The 23,999-nt window shown below is 40.0% G+C and overlaps 1 protein-coding gene across 1 annotated transcript; it reads right to left on the reverse strand.

The window, feature by feature from the left end:
- On the reverse strand, positions 1-23,341 carry LOC121514915 (ras association domain-containing protein 8). The gene is made up of 6 exons (XM_041795355.1): positions 23,008-23,341; positions 17,431-17,632; positions 11,988-12,781; positions 11,590-11,787; positions 7,592-7,736; positions 1-1,859 (listed from the first exon to the last, which is right to left on the reverse strand). The coding sequence occupies exons 2-6, from the start codon at positions 17,531-17,533 to the stop codon at positions 1,738-1,740; spliced, it is 1,362 nt and encodes a 453-aa protein (XP_041651289.1). The 5' UTR covers positions 17,534-17,632; positions 23,008-23,341; the 3' UTR covers positions 1-1,737.
- Between the last annotated feature and the right edge of the window lie 658 nt (positions 23,342-23,999).

Raw genomic sequence — 23,999 nt, forward strand, 5'->3', positions numbered from 1 at the left:
TTTAGTCAGATGTTTTATTGAATCATGCAACCAAAGTCGTATCAGCAGCCAGTTACAGCCCTACATCAGTCAACACTTCGCAGTATATTAAGGCAGGAAACAATAAAAACAGGTTTATGTACAGTCGACATCTTACAGTTCTACAAAACATACTCAAACGGTTGTAAACAGTGACCACAGCTACCTCTCATTCCAGGGTGGATAATAATGCACACAAGTGGTTTCTTAAAGGGAAAATACACCCAAATACAATGACAACCATAGTTAAAAAAAGAAAACAGGGTCTCCTTTAGTTAAACAGCAGGGAGACATGCTGTGCTGATAATCCTCCAGAGCCTTCTTTCTTTCTGTTTTCATTTCTAACCATGAATTGTACAGCGACAGTACAATGGTGACTTATACAGTATGTGTTGCATAATGAAATAAATGTGTACATGTAAATGCATTTTACAGCACATTACTATGGCTACAGTAATACAGTAACAAGTGGAAAGCACTATTGTAAAGTTCTCTATCAATGATTCTCTAAAACAGATAAAACATCATTCTAGCTTCCTCCTTGCTGCTGTGCTATTTTCATTTCCCTCTGCGTCTATGACATTTGATCTACAATCATTGCTTTATGTCTCTACTACAGCTTCACTGTACATTATTGGAATACAACCACTGTGGAATGAAGTTAAGGCACTTTGACGTGATTAGCAGCTGAACTACAACCTAAAAGGGGCGTCATATCTTGACTACACTGCATACAAACACACTTGCCTCTGTTATTCACACTAGCTATCCATTCGATTATGACATGCCGCCACTTTGACCATAAACTAATTGATTTACTGTTACTGTGGGGGGCCTGCACATCCAGATATGGCTATAGAAACAACAAAATCATGCAACGAGACCCGCTAATCTTTGGCCACTGATCCTTTCAAAGAAACAAGCATAACAGATTTGGCAAAAACGTACTGTGTAGTCATTTTAACAACAAACAGCTTAAGAGGATATTTAACACTGTTTCAGGATGCAGATATTACTGCAGGAATGAGGGCACTCCTTTTTGTCGCTGTGAATGCACAGCCTTGTAGTAAAATAGAATAATTCACTGAATAAAGCTGAAAAGTAAGAAAACATATTTACAGTATCCATCATTTTGGTGCGTACAGACAGTAACATTCTTTAGTAACAAAACTAATACCATTTGTGCATAGTTTCAACATGAACACAGGCAGAGCTACAAGAATTAATTCAGATATGACAGATTATAGACAGTTCTACTACAGACACAAGTCGATCCTTCATTATTTCAACAAGAACCAGTCATTAACTGGGTATAATGTTTTAGTTACATCAGATCTTTTAGAGATATAGTTTATAGATTCACATACTAAGATTCTCAATAAAGGCAATCGTTTTGAATCATGATGCTAGAGAGAACATAATACAAATCATTCAGCAGGTACTAAAGTGAGAGTAAAAGTACATTAAGTGGATATGTTTATATAGAAAGTCCACAAGAGCTGTAAAATTAAATCCTGACATGTTCAGGGGGTTTCTTCTTCATGCTTCAATCTGCCATCCATTCCCACCAAGTGCTCCATGACTTCCATCCAAAGACAATGTTCCTTCATCATGTGAGTCTTTACACTCAAGGCTGCCTTCATGTTATCGAGACAACAGTGCATAGTAGTGTGCTACTGAGGTATCCAGTACAGAGATATCCACTTACAACACAACTGTTCACACATAGATGCCCTCTGGGTTCAGGCCTGAACTCAGAGGACTGTGGAGCACCCTAAGGTGATTGGACATCGGGGTTGATGACATAGGACGCTTCAGGGAGCCGGACAGGGGAACTAAGTCTGGGAAGGGAAACGGATGAATGAGAGAAAATTAGGAAAACAACCAAATTAGTATGTCACAAAAACAGTACGGTCATATCAATACATATTTTTCAATAATGTGTTTTGAAAAGAATATACATGAAGATATATTTGGATTTCTATTAGATTTCTATTTCTATTAGATTTTTAGTTATCATTCAAGTTTAAGTAATTTGCTTGAAATTTTACTTGTAAATGTTCAGGTATTTTCATGATTTTTTGGGGGGTGGGGGTCAGTTTGGGGGAAATCAGCTTTGACTTTTTTTGGGCATTTTCATGGAAATTTGGCCAGTTTCTTTGGATGCTGGGTGAATTTGTTTTGAAATTTTCAGGTGCTCTCATGGGAATCTGGGAATTGAGAGGGTGGGTGTAGTGCTTTTAAATTATCATGAATGCAGGGGATTTGTTTTGGGGGGTTGGCGGTATTTGGTAAATAATATTTAAAGAATAAAATAGTTTCTTTAAGTATTTGGGGAATATTTAAAGAAATTTGGGGGTGATATTTCTAGAACAATTCAAAACATATTTAAAAATTCTCACAGAAATAGGTAATTTCTTTAAAATTCAGGGAAATTGATAACTTAAGAGTAAATTTTGTTGATGCTTAGCCCTGACCCTTTACCTACTGAGTCTAAAATGGCGATTTGGACATATTTTGTTATTATGGCTGTAAAATAGCCAAGAAATGCCCTAAGTCTGAGAGCTTTGGTCCCTTTTCCCAGGAGTACTTGAACTTGACTTTTCAACATCTGGTTAATGATTATTGCACATTATATGGAATTTTCAGCAGTTTAAAAGAAGAAAAATGCAAAAACGGATTTGCTTTTCACGGCTTTTATGAGAAGAAATTTTGTTATTGCTCATGTAGTTTTGATTTGACATTTGAAATGTGAACCTGTACATGTTTAGAACAATCACCAGTCATTTTTTGAGTCTAGGACAGTGGGTGTAAAAAACACAGTACAAAAGATAACTATATACACAGGTGACAATTAGTGCAAATAAAGGGGGAAAATGCATTCTCAACATTCTCAAGTTACATATTGTTATTGCACATGACAGACACGCACAAAACGCTATTTTTTGAAAACAAAACACCACTCTCGCTCGCTCTCCTTTTACTCTCTTCCTTCACTCTCCTTTCTCACTCGTCTTCTGCCAAAGCTGCAGTTTTCGCGGTGCTGTTCGAAATTATCGTAATATACAGTGCTTAACAAATTTATTAGACCACCCTAACCCTAACCAAAGTTAGGTTTATGCCACAGCTGCCCTAAATTAACAGCAATGGTAATTACCAAAATCATTTTTTATGTTTCTGCAATGGTTAATACACCAATATGTAGAAGCTCTTTAACCAAAATGATATTTTTAATGCTAAAATATTATTACTGTTATCCATGAATTTTCAAATGTACTGATTTACAAAAAAACCTGAAAAAATAGTAAAGCACATTATTATTTCTTGATTAAAATGTCAAATTATAGTTATTTACTTGCATTCCTGAAGAGAAAAATGAGTTTTAGTGGTTGAATGTTATGCTTGATTAATTTCTGACTTTTCAGAGAAGCCCAGTGAGCCGGCTCAAATTTGGGTGAATTAAGTTTGAAATCCCTCATTCCTGTTCAAAATGGTAAAACGTGGAGAGCTCAGTGAAAATTAAAGAGTCCGCATTAAAGCACTTCATGATGCTGGATGGTCTCTGAGACAAATATGACAGTTGGTCTAATAAATTTTTTAGGCACTGTATATACCACACATCATATATTACTGGAAAGCACAGATTCTCAGCTCTCTGTCAGCGTTGAAATTTTTTAGATTGAGCAAACTTTTGAGGAGTTACAGTGTTGAGAATCCGTGTAGCAGTCTCGCGATACTTATGGTGTTTTGCTGTGGTGTTTTACTGTGAATGCCCACATTATATGGTTGCGAGTGCTGTAATGAACCATTGATGTGTGCATGCCCACAATTCTCAGCTTTCCAACGCCGTTGGATTTTTTTCTGATCAGACAAACTTTGACAGAGTTACGGTAATGATACTCCGGACACATAAAACACAGCACCGGCACCGGCTCAGTAGGTAAAGGGTTAACAAGCCCTTGTAGTTCATCATCAAAATAACTCCCCCATACCTCTCTCAATGACTAACACCATTTCTCACTGACTGTAGACCCCCAACAACTGACCAATATGCCGAAACAGATGCTCTAATACTGATCCAGTGCTGTATTTTCTGCAGAAACAGGACCTTCAAAGGATTTGTGGACATCCTTTTTGATAACTAATTCCTGTTCAAAGACGAGGCTAAAAATTTAAAAATTATCAGGTCCTACTTATCCCAAATAAGTGGAAGAAACTATTAATTCATTCCAAACCAAAGCTCAGGTCTCAGGAGGTTAATACCCCCTCATAAAATACAAAGCCACCTTTGCTGTTACAGGATAGCATTGCTGTGATGCCACCAGGGGGCAGTACAGAGCTGTGCAGAAATTCTGCCAGTGCAGTAAATTTATGGCCTGGCACAGAAGAGCTTCAGTTTTTCTTTTTTTTCACAGTGAACTGGAAGGTTACGAGAAGGGCATGAATGCTCAACTCATTATTTTTCACTGTTGAAATTCATCAAATTAAATAATTAAACCCACAGCTCTAAATGATGCAATAATGAAGTGCATGCCATGTCATCAGAAAATGATTATGGCTCTTTAAAAAGGTGAGATATTAAAGTTAACAATGTATTAACTGTTGTGTCAAAGGTTTTTAACTTAAATCAAATTATGATGTTAGATTTTCACCTTTAACAGTTAGTGCTACCACTATCATATTTCACAGAACCATTAAACTTGTTACAAAGAAGAGCTGTTTGGATAATTTTCCACTGAAACCTTATAAAAGATACACCAACATGACAATTAAAATGGGGCTTTTAGGGAAGCATGAGGTACTAGTTTTCAAGGCAGCGGGAATATAATAACTTACAGTCTCTGTACATGCCTGAAAACAAAGACTAACCCATTCTGCTTTTATTTGGATTTAAATATCAACTTATTTAGACCAGAGACAGCGTTTTTGTATATTTACCTTAAGATCCGATGTGATACTGGTGTGCTTCTACCTTTAACACCTGATGATATTGTTTTTAAGACACATGACTGACGAATTGCACAGTCGTTCTCTAAAATATGCGCTGGAAGGTAGATGAGATAAAACAATATTTTCGTTTAAGCATCTTAAGCCCCCACACAGAGAAATTGACAGATGAGAAAGTTTAAGATGAGCAGCGACAAAGATGATAGCTGACATATTGAGCGAGGGGAGCAATAAAGAGGCAGACCACAGTAGGATTTTAGATAACAAGAACAACAATGATGACAACCCAGATTAGGATTTAACTGGGGACTCGCTGGCATAGGCTCAGTAGATAAAGAACAAGCTGAGGATGAGACAGTTGATGTTTTTGATTTGGCTGATTGATGATTTTTTCTTTTTAAATGTTTATAGGATTTTGGGCATAAGGAATTATTTATGGTAAAAGCAAAGGGTTTGGGGCTTTCAAAGTTCTTTTTTTATTTCATGTCTATCTGCTAGAAGGGGCTGCGGTTGTTTCTTCAAACAACACCAATGTTTCAGATGCCATTTTTAGGTGGCCTTACGTCTGAATAGTTTAGTTTTGGGCATGCTTACATATCCTTTCAGCTCATATATTTTGATTTTTTCCTACAGTGCATTCAGAAAGTATTCAGACCCCCTTCACTTTTTACATTTTTCTTATGTTGCAGCCTGATACAAACTTCCTTAAGTCAAACTTTGCTTTCTTTTTGCCATTCATGGTGGTGGCAATCCTCTTCTGTTGTGAAGTTTTTAAAAGCTGGCCCACACTTGATTTGGATGGCCTTTATTGCTTTGTGACAGCTCTCCCATAATTCAGTTCTCTCAGACTCTGTCAGCTCTCCTGTAGGAGGACAGAGCTTTGGTCCATTGAGCCCATCACAGAAACTGCTGAGCATGAGATCGAGGGACAGAGTGATGGAAGGAGCGAGGGAAAGATACACAAAGTGGGATGGATGAATAATGCTGGGGCTGCTTGTATCCAGGCAGCTGTTGGCATGGTGATGATAATTGCTACCGCAGTTGGTTAAAGCTAATACTTTACCCTCAGATACCCCCATCTGCCCCCCATTTCCTCTACCACTATCTTTCTAATAGACATATGAGTGTTGGTTCTTTAACACTCATGAGAGACCCACTTTCACATATTACATTCCCTGACCTTCCAACCTTACCCCAAACCTTAACCTGACCTTAAAATCAAGAGTGAACCTTTTCAGACAGCCCTGTGCTGGTTTATCCGAAAAACCAGTTAAAATTTCCTCGCTTTCACTTGCCTTTCTCACTCTTAAAGTCTAAATCTCAAATTGGTTCAGGAAAGATAGCTGTGACTACACACATACACACACTGTTGAGCACTAAGCTGAGTCATTTTTCACTCAGCAGGCTGTCTAAAAATGAGATGGAAAAATAAGAAGTGCCTGGTTGGAGCAGAATAGGATTACTTACACTCAGACTGACTCAAAGACAAACTGCACCTCATTCAATTCATACAAATCAGTCATTTATGTCAACAAGATTATTAACCCACCTTTCAAGTATTTCAGAAAGTGTTACATGGATGCGTCACTGCTTAATTATGGCAAAAATCAGATTCATTATTAATTTGACTGATATTGAGATCACAAATATCTAACATGATTACCCATTGATTTTCTCACTGATGTGATGGTAACACATGCCACATGATCCAAGTGATGATAAGTATGTTAAAACTTGGGTTGCCAAAAGGGTTCACTGGGAGCTCGTCTTTTGCTAGCATGAATGTGACAGCCTCTGTATGGTATTGCCTTAAGAGGCAGCCACGATTTTGTAACAAACTCTGCAAGTTAAAAAGCATTGTTTAAAGTCAAACTACTTCACATCAAATTGGTTCATACTGAGATTATTTTTCCTTCTGTTAACTAATGGCTACCTTTCTGTCATTTCCTACATCTTTCTTACTTTTCCAGCTAACAAAAGTTTGCGCTATGACTCAATTTGCTTCTCACTTAAATCAAAGCAGTGCTGTTTGGGTGTCTTTTCTGTACAGGAAGGGATGGTGCACTCCATTTAGCATGCATGAGAAACCTATGGGAAAAACAACTGTAACACAGAAATAGTTTATTCTCAATTATCTTGTTTTTGTGATTATAGGAAGTTAAAATAGTAACTGAAATTGAAGGTTTTTTAAAAAAATATTTATCTTAATATTCTTTTTATCTCTTTCTCATTGTGATTTATCCTAACATAATGTTTTTTTTTAATTTTTTATCATTTTTATGCATACTTTGTGCAACATGGCTGTATGCAATGTATATTCTTTTTCATTAACTATTGGTATGTGTATTTTTATTGATATGTGCTACTCTGTGTAGATGTTGGTGTTGCTTGTCAATCTAATTTGTTCCTTAAGTTAATATCAGCAGCTAAATGTGTGCACCACTTGGAATCCAAGACAAATCTCCCCAAGGGAACAACTAAGTGCAAACGTACTGTATTGTAACTTGATTTATCGTCCAGCACTACCTGGACTTAAAGATTGAAATGACTGTTCCTCTTTGTCTCGAGCACTGGATTGAAACAATTTGCTCTTTAAAATATCCCTGCAGAAACAAAATAATATTACCTATTCCATGACTGTTGCTTGTGCCGTCTTCCTCAGTAGGTTCAGCGGGCAGCACGGTGACCTTGGTGCCGGTCTGTTTGATGAACTGCTGCAGGTTGACCTGTCTCAGCTCTTTGGTCAGCTGTTCCAGCTCTTGCTGCATGTCCTTCAGTGAAACAGCACAGGAAAGAGAGACAGTGATTCTTCAGCAAACATGAGGGTATTGGCAGCAGCTCAAAACTAGCATCTACAGCTACAGATGATATGAGATGATGCTTGCTTACTCTGACCTCCAGACACTTGTGATATTACTTTAAATCGGATATCTTCCAACAGCATGCACATGATAAAATTTATTTTCATATTTGTAGTATCTACATTGCTGTTTTGTGCCAAAAGCTTTCATTTTTATTGTGATTAATTGCAGAATTTCTTTAGTGAATCACAGTTTAATTTTTAAGTTTATTTTAAAAATTCCACTCTTTTGCCTTTTTAACCGTTTTGGTGTCATTTTGGTTTTTTCTAGAGTCTTCAACTCAGAGTAATTGACTTCCTATTTAGAAAAAGACCTGCTTTTAGAGGTAGATCAACGATTACAACGTGAACTTGACCACAGAAAAAGGAACTTGTTATGGACTGAAAATGAAATAAAAGAACATTGAAAGTGTTAAGATGACTTCTGACTTGTCCACTGAGCTGTCTGTGGGTTTTTCTTTTAAGTAAAATGAGACACTAAGACACCAAGCAGTGATGGATTTATTTTACATCACTCTGGCTGCTGGGAGACACTGACATGCCTTGCCCAAAGTGAGCTGAAAGGGATCTTAATTAATTGCAATTAATTTGATTAATCATGACAGCCCTGATTCTGTGTAATTTTAATTCTTTAGGAATTCTATGTTTCTAAACATACTTATATTTAAAATTTTACTGAACTGTACCTGTCAAAAACCATGATTCATGCTGCAACATAAAAAGAAATCAGGATTTCTGTGTGAACACATATTTTGCTTTGACTGAACCCAGATATCTAAATTTCCTATTAACTCATCAGTCATTATGAGCTTGCTATAGCAGTCTGAGGAGCTCGCTGGACCTTTGTCATTTTTAAACTTATACGGCGGTATTCAGAGGGTAACTAAACCCTCAGACCACTTTTCCAGATGAAGACCTACGTACATACAGTATCATAGACAGTGTGAGTATCTGCTGTTTTGAGTGGCAGAAAGCTTAAGCTGGTGACAGAAATCAGTAGGGACTAGGGAGTAAACGGTGAAGGGCTTTTATTTCAGCTAAAAAAGTGCTGTCATTTTAATAACTACTACTCCTCCATGCTGTTCACTGCAGTGTCCAATTAACACAGTTTTATAGAAGAAAGACCAAAAAGTTGTGAAGTCTGCTGACATTTATCACAGATTAACTGAAATAGAATTTGTAAATTAGGTTTATTTTTATTTGGTTAAATACAGAAGTTTTTTTCCGTTATCACTCCATAAAGGGCACGTATCCGACGCTACAACCGTTTACACAACATAATATAAGAGTTGATAGTTTTACCATGAGAATATGCCACACCTAAAATAAAATAAAGGCTTACTAGGTGTTACAATTGAAGTAGATTAAGTAGGACAGCCAGGGCACATAAATATTGTTTTAAATACACCTTGATTTTTTCAGGTTTTACAGCCACAGAGTGATCTTTTCACAGATTACCTTAAGTAAACGAATCACTGTAATACAGAGAAACAACTGATCTAAAGCTCTGTAATCACAAAACTTCTACTTTAATTCAGTTTCACATCCATCACTGATGAACCAGGCATGTTTTAAGGCTCTGCTTTGTGTACTTTAAATCAGGTCCATATACAGGTGCATCTCAAAAAATAGAATATCATGAAAAAGTTCAATATTTTTTGTCACTCTTTTCTGAAAGTGAAACCCATATACTATATAGACTTATTACACATAGAGTGAAATATTTCAAGCCTTTGTTTCTTGAAAAGTTGATGATTATGATTTACAGATAAGAAAACCCAAAATTCAGTGTCTCAAAAAATTAGAATATTACATAAGATCAATAAAAAAAGGATATTTTAAACAGAAATGTCAGGCTTCTGAAAAGTATGATCATTTCTATGCACTCAATACTCGGTTGGACCTCCTTTTGCATGAATTACTGCATCAGTGCGGCGTGGCATGGAGGCGATCAGCCTGTGGCACTGCTCAGGTGTAATGGAAGCCCAGGTTGCTTTGATAGCGACCTTCAGGTCATCTGTATCGTTGGGTCTGGTGTCTCTCATCTTCCTCTTGACGATACCCCATAGATTCTCTATGGGGTCCAGCTCAGGCCAGTTTGCTGGACAATCAAGCACAGTAACACCATGGTCATTGAACCAGCTTTTGGTAACTTTGGCAGTGTGGGCAGGTGCCAAGTCCTGCTGGAAAATGAAATCAGCATCTCCATGAAGCTTGTCAGCAGAAGGAAGCATGAAGTGCTCTAAAATGTCCTGGTGGATGGCTGGGTTGACTGTCGACTTCAGAAAACACAGTGGACCAACACCAGCAGATGCCATGGCAGCCCAAATCATCACTGACTGTGGAAACTTCACACTGGACTACAAGCAACATGGATTCTGTGCCTCTCCACTCTTCAAGGTCCCAGAGTCTGGAGGAGGAGTGGAGACAGGCACAGAATCCACGTTGCTTGAAGTCCAGTGTGAAGTTTCCACAGTCAATGATAATTTGGGCTGCCATGGCATCTGCTGGTGTTGACCATGGTGTTACTGTGCTTGATAGGCCAGCAAACTGGCCTGAGCTGAACCCCACAGAGAATCTATGGGGTATCGTCAAGAGGAAGATGAGAGACACCAGACACAACAATGCAGATGACCTGAAGGTCGCTATCAAAGCAACCTGGGCTTCCATTACACCTGAGCAGTGCCACAAGCTGATCGCCTCCATGCCATGCCGCATTGATGCAGTAATTCATGCAAAAGGAGGTCCAAGTATTGAAGGGATAGAAATGATCATACTTTTCAGAAGCCTGACATTTCTGTTTAAAGCATCCTTTTTATATTGATCTTATGTAGTATTCTAATTTTTGAGACACTGAATTTTGGGTTTTCTTATCTTTAAACCATAATCATCAACTTTTCAAGAAACAAAGGCTTGAAATATTTCACTCTATGTGTAACAAGTCTATATAATATATGGGGTTCACCTTCAGAAAAAAGTGACAAAAAATATTGAACTTTTTCATGATATTCTAATTTTTTGAGATGCACCTGTAATTTTCAGGAAACCTGATTTGTGGCCACATATTAATGTCAACGGTCCAGTAAACAGTATGGATCTCTGTAGGGTCCAAATATCCCTGATTTAAGCAGATATCAGTCTTATTTTCCTCCCATTTTCAGATGGCTTCGCCACTCAGCTCAGCTGAGCAGTCATGTTGTGTACTGAAACGGATGTCTGTGAATACCTTCCATTGTGTTCGTAGCCGCTAGCTTTTGGGACGGATAGGTAAGCTTGGCACCCCTACAAAAGGGTGCCAAAACCTAGGATCGTGCGGGCCAGTTATTTTGGAATCTCTCCATCTTCTGATAATGGGAATGCATACAGACGTGTTCTGTGTAGCACAAAACTGAAGTGGACTGCTTATTGAAAACAACCTCTACAAAATCCCAGAATAGATGTACCTCAGCTGAAAGTCCGGGGTTGAGTGACTCTCTAAATAAACTTGCCTTGAGTGACATCCCTTGAGGCATTTTATTGGACTTCATGCAGCACCCTCTGAAACCACAAATGGCTACAAGATTTTAGTCGATAAAAAAATGATTACCTTCACCTTCTTCAGATATTCTGCATCATACAGGGATGAATCAATTGGACAGATGCTTTAATACATTTTAAATAAATGATACTTTCCCCAAATCACTGTTTCACTCTGAAATACTGTTTTTACAAGAGAGACACTCAGGGCAAGAAAAAGTAAATCTCCAAATGCATGTATGTCTCACCTGCAGTTTCTTGCTGCTTTGTCCAAGTGATCTGTCCACGGCTCGACAGCTGCTCTCCAGCTGGACAGCTTGTCTTTCTTGAGCCTTCAGTTCAGCTTTGACTCTGAGGACTTGGGCCCGTGCCTCAGCCTCGCTCACCCACTGTGTCTCCTGACGCTCCCTCTGCAGCCTCTCCTCCTCTAACCCTACCTCAACACCCTAAAGATACATATAAAAAATATTTCATTACAAAATGCCCTGATAAGTAACACCTGCACAACTATGATATAGGATAACCACCAATCAATAATTCCTTTGACTCAAATCTTAGCTGCATGTTTGTCCCTCTACAACCAAAACTTCCTTTTAAAGTATTCTTTTTAATTCAATGTCCCCTAAATACCAGGCACAAAGCATACCTGTACCATTGCCAGCTTTTCTTCAATCTCCTGCTCACAGCCCTGCAGACGTCCTCTAAGCTCCTGCAGTCTCTCCTCCAGCTGTCTCTCACTCTCCAGCTCAATCTGCAGCTCTGTGGCCCAAAACTCCTCCTCCTCCATCTCCACCTCGTTCTTTCTCAGATGTTTCTCCAGCCTCAGGATCTCCTCACTCAGCCCTCCTCCTGTGTCTCCGATGAACCCTCCAACTCGTCCCCCTCTCCCTTCAGCCCAGGCCTGCAGCTCTGCCTCATAGGCCTCCAGCTTCTTCTCCAGCACAGTGAGCGTCTCTCTCTGAATACCCACCAGTCTGACCAGATCTTCCATGCGACATGCCCACAGGCCGGGTGATGCAGTCCCAATGGCTGGTCCTGCATGGTGATGGTTCCCACCATTTCCCAGGAGGATTCTTCTTTTTGCCTCAGCCTCAACGATCCGGCCCCCACTCAATATCTCCCTGAGGCCTCTGGGTGCACCAGTGAATGTGAGCGACTTACGGCGTGGTTCACGACGCCGGAGGGAACGATCGTTAGGATGGCGAAGCTTTGCAAGGGGAGGGAGGCTCTGTCGGTGCAGCCCTCGTTCAGGTCCTCTGAGAGGGGGTCCCTCTGAGGGGGGTCGCTCAGTCAGGGAGGGGCCTGTGCGAAGAAGAATCAGCTGGACGTCGCCTGCATACTGACCCCAGGTGTTTAGAGAGGCCACGGGGCTCTCATGAGGGGCAAGGTGACGCTCCGTGTCCCGCCATTTTTCTACTAGAGTGTATCTTCCTGTGCGACCTGTTAATGACACAAAACACATTAAAATAGACCTGCAGATATTATGCTTAGAAGACGGTGAAAGTGATGACATATTAATACCTGAACTGAGAAAAATAAATACCACTTTTTACAGTGGTCAAGAAAGGCATGTTAATTTCTCTGTGTGCGGGACATGGGACGCATGTTTGATTTAATGTATTGATTATGAAATGTCAGCCCTGGTCCAGGGCTCTGTCCAAACTTTCACTGTGCTACCATCATAAATAAAGTTATAGCAATTTCCTACAAAATGGGAGATAAGTTTATGGCCACAACTTCCAATAAATTTGACTTCATTTGTTTTGTTGTTTCTCTGGTCCCTCTCCTTTTCCTAAGGGCCCCCTAGTGGAAGATTTTTGAATTGACTGGTGACCAGTCCAGGGCTCTGGATATTGTCAGCGGGGATGGACCCCAACCCCCACTCAATCCTGAATAGGATAAGTGGTATAGCTAATGGTTGTTTGGATTGATGGATTTTAAAAAGGTAAAATGACACAGGATGAAAATATTTTTGGGTCATAAATTTGGTGATTTCTGGTACATTTAATTCCTCGATCCTATCAACATATAGTTTAGTATTCTGATATTTATCATAACATGTATTAGCAGGTGTGCTGAGCTGATTTATAGTTCAAATATTAATAAAGAGAATTACACCTTTCCCTCAAGGAGGACCTGTAAAAATGAGGGTTATCTATTTCTAAGAGGGCAACTCAGTGTTTCACAAGACAGCACTGTTATTTCTAATTTTTCACATAGTACTACCATCATCATTGAAGTTATCAATATTTCCTACAAAATGGGAGATAAGTTGATGGCCACAATGGCCATAAACTTGTCTTTCAGTTGCTGTTTTGTTGTTTCTCTTGTTCCTCTCCTTTTCTCCCACCCCTACCCTACTTTTAAGCCCGAATTCAAGCCAAGTGCAGCTTCAGCAGAGGGCAGCCAGCAAGAGTCTTGTCTGCTTGACAGTCCTGCTCCATAAGCAAAGGTTTATGACACCACTATAGCAGGGCTAAATACTACTTATGTACCATAGCACCATATTATAATAGGATATAGTCTTTATTATAACTGTAATATTTAGCACTGGTTTATTATAATTGAACACAACAGAGAGTATGGTCTATATCTGCCCTCTTTGTAAAGTGTCTTGAGATGAACTGGCACCACACAAACAAAAATTGATCAACATAAGTACAAGTCTTATTTAATCCCAGTGAGCCATATAAAATGAGAGGGGGTCCTCCTGAGGACAAGTTTGAGCATCCATCACTTAATTCCTTGCATTCTGGTGAAAATTCAGCGAGAAATGCAAAATCATTAATCATAAATCAAAAAGAATGCTAAAGCTCACAGCTAGCTTGAATGTTAAATAATAGGATATCTGTTGATGAGAGAGATGCAGACAAGAGGGAGCAAGTATGAACATGTGGATGGAGACCTTTTTCCTGTGTTTTCCTAGACAGCCTTTAATAACGATCGGTCTTTCTTCTTCTTTTCTTAAATTATTTTGCTAATACTTCTCACACTAAAGTCTTCTCTCTTAAAGTACCATCCAAATTTTAAGACCTCTCCTTAGTAAAAACAAGACTTTTCAATGCCTTAAATGTCAAATGTACAATTTAAGACATTTTAGTCTTTTCAAGGATCTATCTGCAGGAACCCTGAAACAAAGAGACACTGCTATGACACTTGGTCATCTTATAAAATAATTAAGATCTCATTTTCTTCTGCTACATTAAACACACACTGAGTGTAAAATCATCCTGCCATTATAACCAAAAAGGCTGAAATTTCAACAACGGTGTCTCTTTGTGGCTTCTGAAAAAAAGCTCACAGTGGTTTTCTTAAGTGAGATGAGAGCCTTCAATCTCTGTTAAAATGCAGACTGGAACACAGAATAATCAGCTAGAAGAGCCGAAAAGCTGAATAGATCTACAGTGCAGAATGTCTTACATTTGTTTAACCCTTTCAGATGGCACTATTCGTTTTTGATAAAAAAATATATTCATCATTGCTGTTAAAGAAAACCCAGACACAGCTTTTGTAGCAGTGTGTAGACAGAAACTCTTGTTTGATGCCAAAGTACTAAATCAATATTGATGTCTGATTACCAGGAGTGGTGTGTATACGATTTTAATAGAAAAAGGCATAGGAGGGGGTTCAGAGGCGAAGCTTTCTCAGTTTGGCAGGAGACTGAGGAATGAGTCAGACTTTCCCTCCTCTTACTCTTTGCTTTGCGGGAAGTGATGTCAATATAGCATGTTCAAGTGCTCCTACTCCTGAAGGAGCCATATGGGAGAGGGGGGACGCTAAGATCTCAGAGTGTGCCATACAGCCTCTAAGACCTCAACCCAGATTTCTAGAGAGGCTTTTTCAAGAAACTGATTGATTTGCCCTTTAAATTTTAAGTGTGGAAAAAACATGTGAAACTGATAATATTAGAGTGAAATAATTACTCTGTTAACTAACGAAGAAATTCTTGTGCATTAAATTGGAGAAAGACGTTTTGAGATTAGCAGGCAGTACTCATTTGCAAGGACTGTGAGATGGGGTGCAGCTAACAAAGAGGCATAGAACAGTCACTTCAGATGTGACCTACATAAAGAGGATTCACTCAGTGCTGGTAGGGCAGAGCACATAAAGTTAGGGTGCGCACAGGAGAGCTACACTCTGAATTTCACCAATTTAAAAATGCCAACAGCCTACATTGTCTGCAACCTTTTTACACCAAATGAACTGCTTTAATGTCACCATCACTCTAGGAGTGTGACATGGAGAGGCAATTCAGAAATACTAAAAGTAACTGAGAAAAAAGTAGCATTGGATAAGAATTTCAATAAGCTAGGTGTAAGCTTCTCTGTAAAACCAGCTAAACCCAATGATCTCTGATATTAAACATGCCCAATGCACTTTCTGGTTTGCCAACCAGAAAGGCTACCAATAACTGATATCTTTAATGCATTTAGTCTTTAACAGCTGCTTTTGCCTCCTCTTTTGCCCCCCTACGCTGAAGTTCTCAGTGATGGCAGCTCTAGAAAACACCTGCTGGACTTTCCAGTCTGGATGGCCCTGAGCCCTGAAAGTAAAACATAACTCTCCATTTTTGACCCCTGTAGAGTCAGCGGTGGACCTTTCAAGGACCGCCTGCTACCTTATTTTAAACACACAATCACTAATCTTAGTGTAAATATTGAGGGTGAACAGTATTGTTTTTTCAGGGCCGAAATTGATATGATCATTAGTTGTGCATGCGACCGGTGACAAATATTTGGAATTGATATGCACTTGTTGTGACAAATCAATTTTTTATTTTTGTGAATACACATGTTAAAAAATAAAAGAAAATAAATAACTTTGTAATAACTTGTTAACATGAGAAACAGGACAGAGCAACATTGTAGCAGCATGAAACAGGGAGTGATACTGTACACTTCCTGAGTCAGTGCCACTCAGGCCTCACTGTTGATTGGCTGGTAGATTTAAGGCAGTCAGAAAGTGATGTGGGAGAGACATTAGGGAGGACATATATATAAATTGCATTTGGTCGTTTATTGATAGGAGAAAATGCCCATACCGATAATTGGCTAAATGCCAAATATCAACATCAATAATAATTGGTCTACCCCTGTAAAAATCAACAATGATGTTTTCTATTTCAAATATATATATTTTATGCCTTTGTTATCAATAGAGGGGGGCAGTGGATAGAGTCTGAAAGAGGGATAAGAGTGTGCAAGAGACATGTGGGAAAGGAGCCACAAGCCAGATTTGAACCAGAGTCATCCGCATACATGGGACGGGACCTAACCACTAGGCCATCTGCACCCCTTCAACAATGATTTTAAATTGGATCAAAAGATCACTCTTTTGTTGAATCCAGTTTGTATCACTTGAGGCTTTAATCCACAGTTAAATCACTTTAATCTTTTAATGACTCCGAGTAAGTGATTCATGCTTTCATTTCAACACATTTGGACAACCGCAATTCACTTTAGACTTAACCAGGCCTTTGAATTCATTTAAAAAGATAATTTTTTATTTTCAAATCTTACCATGGATCAGCAACCCACCACATTTCTAAGCTATTGCACATCTACACCCCCTCACCATCCCTGAGGTCTGCTGATCAGCTAAAACCAGAATAAAAACCTGAGGTTTCTGCGGTGGCTCCTAAACTGTGGAACAAACTGCCTCTTGAAATCAAAATATTCACAACTTTAACAACTTTAAATCCTGTCTTAAAACGTATTTATATTCTTTGGCATGAGAATTATGTAATCTCTTTCCTTTTGGACTGGATTGTATATCTAGCTAGAAATGATTTTCAAAGATGGGTTTCTATAACATCTTTCTGAATGCCCAAAAACTATTGATTCATTTATTTACATAACACATGAAAAAAATCAAAAGGAACCAGATGATATATTTGAAAAAATCTTGTAAATGGCCGTCAGAAACACGGCAAATAAGCAATCAGATTTCATCAGGGTGGCATTAGTGGGATAAAAAATAGCTCAATCACAGAATCAGATTTCTTTCTATAGGGACGTTTTGAATAGAACTAGAATTAAACAGCCAGGTTGTCTCTGTGTGAGTGCAGGTTTATAGTAGAAAAGATCTACCTATGGCCTGAGCCAAAGCAATCACGACTTCCTGGCAGGTGGTTGCCTCAGTGACCCCGCAGACGACCCTCTGGACTCCATCCACCCAGACCTTAAGCTCCATGTTAGGTCAGAAGCGAGGGGGCCAGTTGTGGTGTGTTGGCCCCGACATTATTGAAGGCTCCAGTGGTGCAGGGCAGCTGAAGCCCCTCCGGCTGCTTCACTGGGGAGGAAACAAAGGGGAAAAACAGGAAGCACTTAGTCAGGATGTGCTCAAGGACATGGCCATAACATGTGCTGCGTGTCCATTACAACAGACATGCTGCAAACAGTCCTTCCTGGTGTTAAGATCTACAAACACAGGAAGTGAAGTAATCTGAAAACATGGGGTTCAGTTTGGCTTTTTGAGCAGTAGCTCATGAATAAAGGACAGCACAGTTCAGATGGACTCTTACAGCCAGGCTGCCAGGACCAGCTGGCCATAACGCTGTTGTTTTGTTCTTCTCTATGAATAGGTACATGTCTGTTGGGGGTGCAGGAAGGGTCTGCCAGCAGACATTCCCAAGTCCAGTTCCTGCTTTTGTACAAAGAATTACCCAGAAGCAGCGAAGACAGAGCAGGAAGATTAACTCGGTGACAAATCGAGGACAGGAACAGCAAGGAAAACAGAGAAGGCATGAAAACGTTATTAAAAAATGAAAAGGGAGAGCTGAAAAATTGTTACATAAGAGAGTAATGTTGGGTTTTCTTTGTGATCTCACATTTATTGCCACAATTCTGTAACACATGAAACACAGAAACTGCAGAATGCATTAGTCCCTGGTGGAAAACATAGTGAGATATGAATATTTACACAGGAAAATATTAAAAACTGTCTGTCTTTAAAGTTTCATAGCACTGTCTGATTACTAAAGCAGTGAGAGTTTCCAGAGCCATGCTGATATGCAAATGTGAACTGGTTAATCATATGGTCATATTTTCAAAGCACATATTAATAGTGTTAACTATTGTTACTGACACAATCTATGAAGCACCCATGGAGGGAGAGACATCCTTCAAAACGTCCTTCAAGGACAGCGTGCAGGCAGGGAATGAATGGCTTCTCCCCTGATCTCTATCACTCTCTCCCTGGATCTAACCTTCACTGCAACTACACTACAGAGTCAAAAGGTCCCTTTGTTCACCAACCACCCCCCCAAACAATTACACCTCCCCCATCCCCAATATTCCCTGTCCACACTCACAAAGTCACCCACACCAGCCTGTCCTTCCCTTCAGCCATTGCTTTTCTAAATATGGTAAAGACATAGCAAGAGCTGCAAGGTAACATTTATAAGGCTGCAATGAAGGATTATTTTCATTATTGATTATTTTAATAGTTTGTCAGCTGATTGATTACTTCTGTGTACTTAATGATAAAAATCAATGACACCAGCGACAAGTATCCAGGGCCAAGAGTGACCTTTTTAAGTGGCGTGTTTGTCTTAAAGTTAAAAAGAGCACGTTCAAAGTGAAAGACAAGCAAGTTTTCCTTTGTACATGAATAAAAAGATCATTAGTGAATTACTCTAGGTTTCAGTGTATTTTTTCAGACTAGTCTAAACTGTAAATTGGCTAAAAAGTGCAGCTTTGAACACAAATAAACAAATATCTCAGCAGTTTCAAAGACTGAGAAAGGTATGACTCAAGTAGATTAAGAGCAAACATTTACTGTATAATCTGATATATGCAGAATGTGCATTGGAGCGTCAAAATTTGTCTGAGGCTTTGCTCTGTATCACTTTCTTCTTCACAGCTGGCTGGAGAGTGTTTTTGTCCTTCTCTCACACTGGCCTTAAATGGCATTAAATGGCTGAAAGTAGAAAGAGGCTTGAGAAAATAGCTCCACAAAAGCAGACTGCAGGATTTTTCTGCATTGACCCAAAACAGCATATTGTGAAAAAAAAAAAGAAAGAGCCCTCTTTTAAGGGGCTGTGGAAACAGTAATAGGGACTGAATATGGCCTTGATGCAAAGCAGACGTAGTGGATCAGCCGGGGAGAAAGTTTTATTCACTAGAGGGGGAAGGGGAAGTGCCTGAAAAATATTACCAAGAACAACACTGAATCAGAGGGATTTTACGAGGTCCACTGTGTGAAAAGTAAAACTGCATTTGCATTAAGAGTAGTAGAGTAGTCTGTTGTTTAAAAACAACAGACCAAGACTCAGAATAGAAAAGACGTCCAAAGAAAACTGAGCATCTCCTCTGTTCCTTTCACAAGCTCAGCAAGACTCAGCGGGGCATTTGAAATGTCATGTGCCCTGGTCCAGGCTTTAAAATTTATATTCATTAACATTAACCCAGAATACCCAAATGACGATACAGACACAGCGGTGTGGGGCAATGCGCCATCCTGAGCTCTGCAGGCTTGATTCCTCCAGCCTGTCAAAGCCTCAGCCTGGGGATGTGCCCACTGATCTGTGGAGCTCATCTTCTGCCAGAGAGGAGGGCTTAAATATCCTGGATTCTACTTAAGCTCAGTCAAAAGATGATCAACTGCAGCAAAACACCAACTCCCCATAGCGCTGGACCGGAGCGTATTTGTTTCAGTCTCGTGTTGGTTCAGTAGTGTTGACTCAAGATGCATTCCTGTGAGAGCAGTGAGGTGTGTGAGCGGCGCTGAGCAGCCTGTCCGCCCGGCTGCTGCCGACTCTTCTCCAGGCCTACAGGAGCACACCGAGCTGGCAGCAAAACGGCTTCAACTGGAGTAAACAACCAGCCATATGCTCCTGTGGGTGTTCCAACACACTCCTGTAATGTACACCATGATGAAATTTACTGTAGGAGTTTTTACTGTATGAGCTTAAATATAGCACTGCTCTGTTTGGGGATTCACAGTCTGTTAAGCATCACAATCTGTGCTCAGAGTCATGCAGTTTAGCAGTAGAAGAAGGGGGTGATCAAGGAAAACAAACTGGGCATTCATTACGTTAAAAAAACAAAAAAAAGAATGAGCTTGAATCAGGAGAAAGCCTGCAGGGAAGCAACTGGAGCAAACTGAGAGAAAGGATTGTCTAGGAAACTCCTTATTTTCCACAAGCACTCTACAAACAGATGCTATTACACTCTGGTTGCTATTCAAACATGCAGACAATTGTTCTGTAAGGAAGAAAACAATGCAGCTATTTGGAGAACGCTTGAAAAAGCCAGTTAAAACGTGTAGCTAATATATAAGTGAAGGCTTCTGACATACTAAACTCCACAAGCTGCTTTTAATTAAACACAATGGGATACTGCTTATAGTGGCAGCAGCCTGTTTGAGAAACCTTTTTGCCTATTGCTAACCAAACTTTAATTCAAATTGCGCTCCCTGTAGTGCAACATGTAATTACCCGCAATTTATACCCTGCTGTAATTGGAAACAGATCTGTTGTGAAATGGATCTCAGTAAGCAGCCAAAGACAGACGCTGGTTTAATGTGAAGGCACTAGTTGGAGCTCACTGGAGCAGTCTTTTCCTTGCTTTCAATTCCTGGAGATTGTCTTCGAGTGGTACGAGTTGAGTTTAATCCCTGAGACTGAAACAGATCAGGGTGGCAAAAGTTAAGAAGCAGACATGCTGAAAAATGGGATCCTTGAGGTTAAAAATTAAGGGCCCTACCGTGGGAAACAGCTGAAGAAAATCTTCATCATCAGATTTCCAGCTTTCCTTGTATACAACACCCTCTGAAATGTAAACATTCCAGAGCAGGGCAAAGACAGAGGCGAGATACAGGCCTTGATCCTGTGAGGAAGAATCTGATAACGTCCAGGGTATGCATTCCTGTGCTGTGAGAATGCAATAGGCCATGACTAACAGACAAGAGAGCTCTGAGTCCGTCTGCTCTGTGATCTTGCAACAGACAGCTGCATTGCACTGACACTTCAATGGACTGCACCCAATCTGGAACTTATTTAAGGTGGAGAATCAGTGCAAAGATTAGCATACATTTCTGCAACACTCCTAAATGTCAATCTTTAATTGACAGATCTGTAAAAAAAAGTAAAAACACAATATTTCTAATTATTTTTACTCTGTTGTGAGATTTCCAAAACCCTGGGCATGTGCATGATGTCAGCATCTTCTCATTAATTCAGTCTTTCATTTGCATTACCCTCTGAGACCTAACGCCTGCAATATAGATGAGTGTTAATTAATGAGCAATTAAAGGAGACACTGTGCAATTACTTAATCAAACACTAAAAGACAGTGCTACTTAATCCAGGCAGTTGGGTTTGATTTAATTACATTTTCAGTCTTGAATAAAGACCGCTAGTTCCTGACTACTTACAGTATCAAAGTAAATCAAAAGGACAAGCCTTCCTCAGGACTTCTTTAGAACTTTTCTCCTAAATCCTCAGCTTCAATTTTAGATTGTGGTGTTAAGGATTATATCTACATCCCGTCACGCTATAGACTGCACCCTGAGGTCCTGTGAGCTCTCTAGAGGCTTCTGCCCTGGAGCCAGCCATCCTCCTTCTATCTGGTTGATATTAAACTATTAGGTGCTGGAACAGACCCCCCCTACCCTCCCATTTGGGAGGTCAGTGCTGGCAGGAGCTTGAACATCTGGACGGCACGTTCATCCAGCAATAATGCCGCCTTTGTTCGCTTGCCATGTTCACTGCTCACTGGCCAGATCTAAGGATGAGGAGAGCCAGCGGGGCAGGCAGTGGGCTCCTACAGCAGGGCCACAGCACAGCAGGGCAACCAGAGGCTTTTGGTGTAGGTTTACATGTTACAGTGGTTTGTAAAACATCATCTGGTGCTGAATCACACTCTCCTGTGTGAGCATTTATAGAAATGAAATGGTTTTCACAGCAGCAGCTGAGATGGCAGCAACACACAAAAAAAGTGGCAACGTTTATTTTTCCAGTCTGTAGGTGGTTCTCTGCAGCCAAATCTTCATGGAGTTGTAACACCACTAGACTCAGCTAAGAGCCAAAGAATTACAGGATTTACTTAACTTATTTAAAAAGTCTGCAGAAGCCCTGAAAGGCATAAATCTTGGCTGAGTGCAGCCACTCCACAGGTTGCTTCAGCTTCACCTGTATAGGCTTAAGATACAGTACAACAAACAGGCTTTAAAATAGAGTTAACTAAAGGCCAGGGGGTTTAAATTAAGTATAACGCTCACGTGTGCCCATTGTTTCAAAGATCATAAGAGTTTCTTAAGTATAGAAGATGCTGAATCTGAAGGGGGACAACAGTTTGAGGCAGAGGAGTAAATGGAAAAATAGGCCTGTATAGATGAAACTGTAAGATAAAGTCTACAACACTAGAAAACGCTTTTATTTTGACGTTGTCTCAAACTGACAGACAAAGCTCTCGTCAAACAAAGTGCCAGCTCGAAATTTTGTTACTCAATATCCTGTCAGTTCTTTTAAGCCATCCACTACGCCCATACACTTCGTGACGAGTGGGACGAGGCAGAAGAAATGGCGATAATGGGCTGTAGTGGTCTCTCAGAGTAGCAGAACTATTCTACTACTGAAATGTTTCCGTTATCTCAGCCTCACAAGTACAGCGGGCTCAGCCGAAGCACAGTCAGCTATTATTAGGTCTCTTTAATGCTCTTACCTCTGAGGAGCAAATAGGATTCAACTCAGTGTTTCCCATCCGAAGTGAAGTTTCGTGTAAAAACACAGGTAAAGGCGTCAGTTTCGCAAAATGTGTCCTTCTTCAGCATTGCCCAGTAAATCACTTCCCACGAACTGCGACAAAGTAACGCTGGACTGCGGGGTAAAAAACGGAACAAAGGGCGATAAAAAACGGCTCAAAATGGATAACTGGCGTTTCGGTACTCTGTCCGAAAGTTTGTGTGTCCTCTCTGTGCGCTTTCGTCTTTTGCGGTCTCCCCAGCAGGCTGCGGAAAAAGCCCCTCTCCCCGTTTCATTACTCCTGCTGGTAAATACACGGCATTGGATCTGGGACACCGCAAGGCATTGTGGACTGTTTAAAGCTGCATAACCCTGAGAGGGGGAGGCTACTACAGCCAACTTTTAAGCATCCAGGGCAACTTAAGTATTGTCGTGAGACAACTAGGATATAAATCGTTTAGGATAAGCCCCTGTTCGACATTTGTCCTTCATTAATAAGTGAATCTACGTCGAGTCTCGTTGTTAACCAGCCATAGGTTGAGATTTTCTGGATTGTTGGTGCTGTTCTGCAGACAAACGGTTCCAAGACGATGTTGCACAGGCTACATTGCTAAAGGAGAATAGGCTGTCATACTACTGTTTACATAAACCACAGTAAGTGAAAGTAATGGCATACAGAATAGTACTCTTCGTAGTAATAGTCTAAAGCCTGGCTATACTGTCATTTTGATAGCCTGTTCATGCCCTCTCTACTTTAAAGACCCTATAGGGGTATTTCCTCTGGTTTTGAAAAATACTAAAATTACTACTGATAGCCTGCCTGGCTACTTACAGTACAATAGCAAAAGACTGATGTTCCTTTATGGTAGTTTCTTACTGCCTGTATCCACTGGGGTAGGTATCTAACAGAAAAAACAGCCCTTTTCTTATATCCTGTGTGGTAGATTTTCATGATATGTGACACATTTAACT

The sequence above is a fragment of the Cheilinus undulatus genome, linkage group 9, assembly GCF_018320785.1.
Source record: "Cheilinus undulatus linkage group 9, ASM1832078v1, whole genome shotgun sequence".
Taxonomy (NCBI): domain Eukaryota; kingdom Metazoa; phylum Chordata; class Actinopteri; order Labriformes; family Labridae; genus Cheilinus; species Cheilinus undulatus.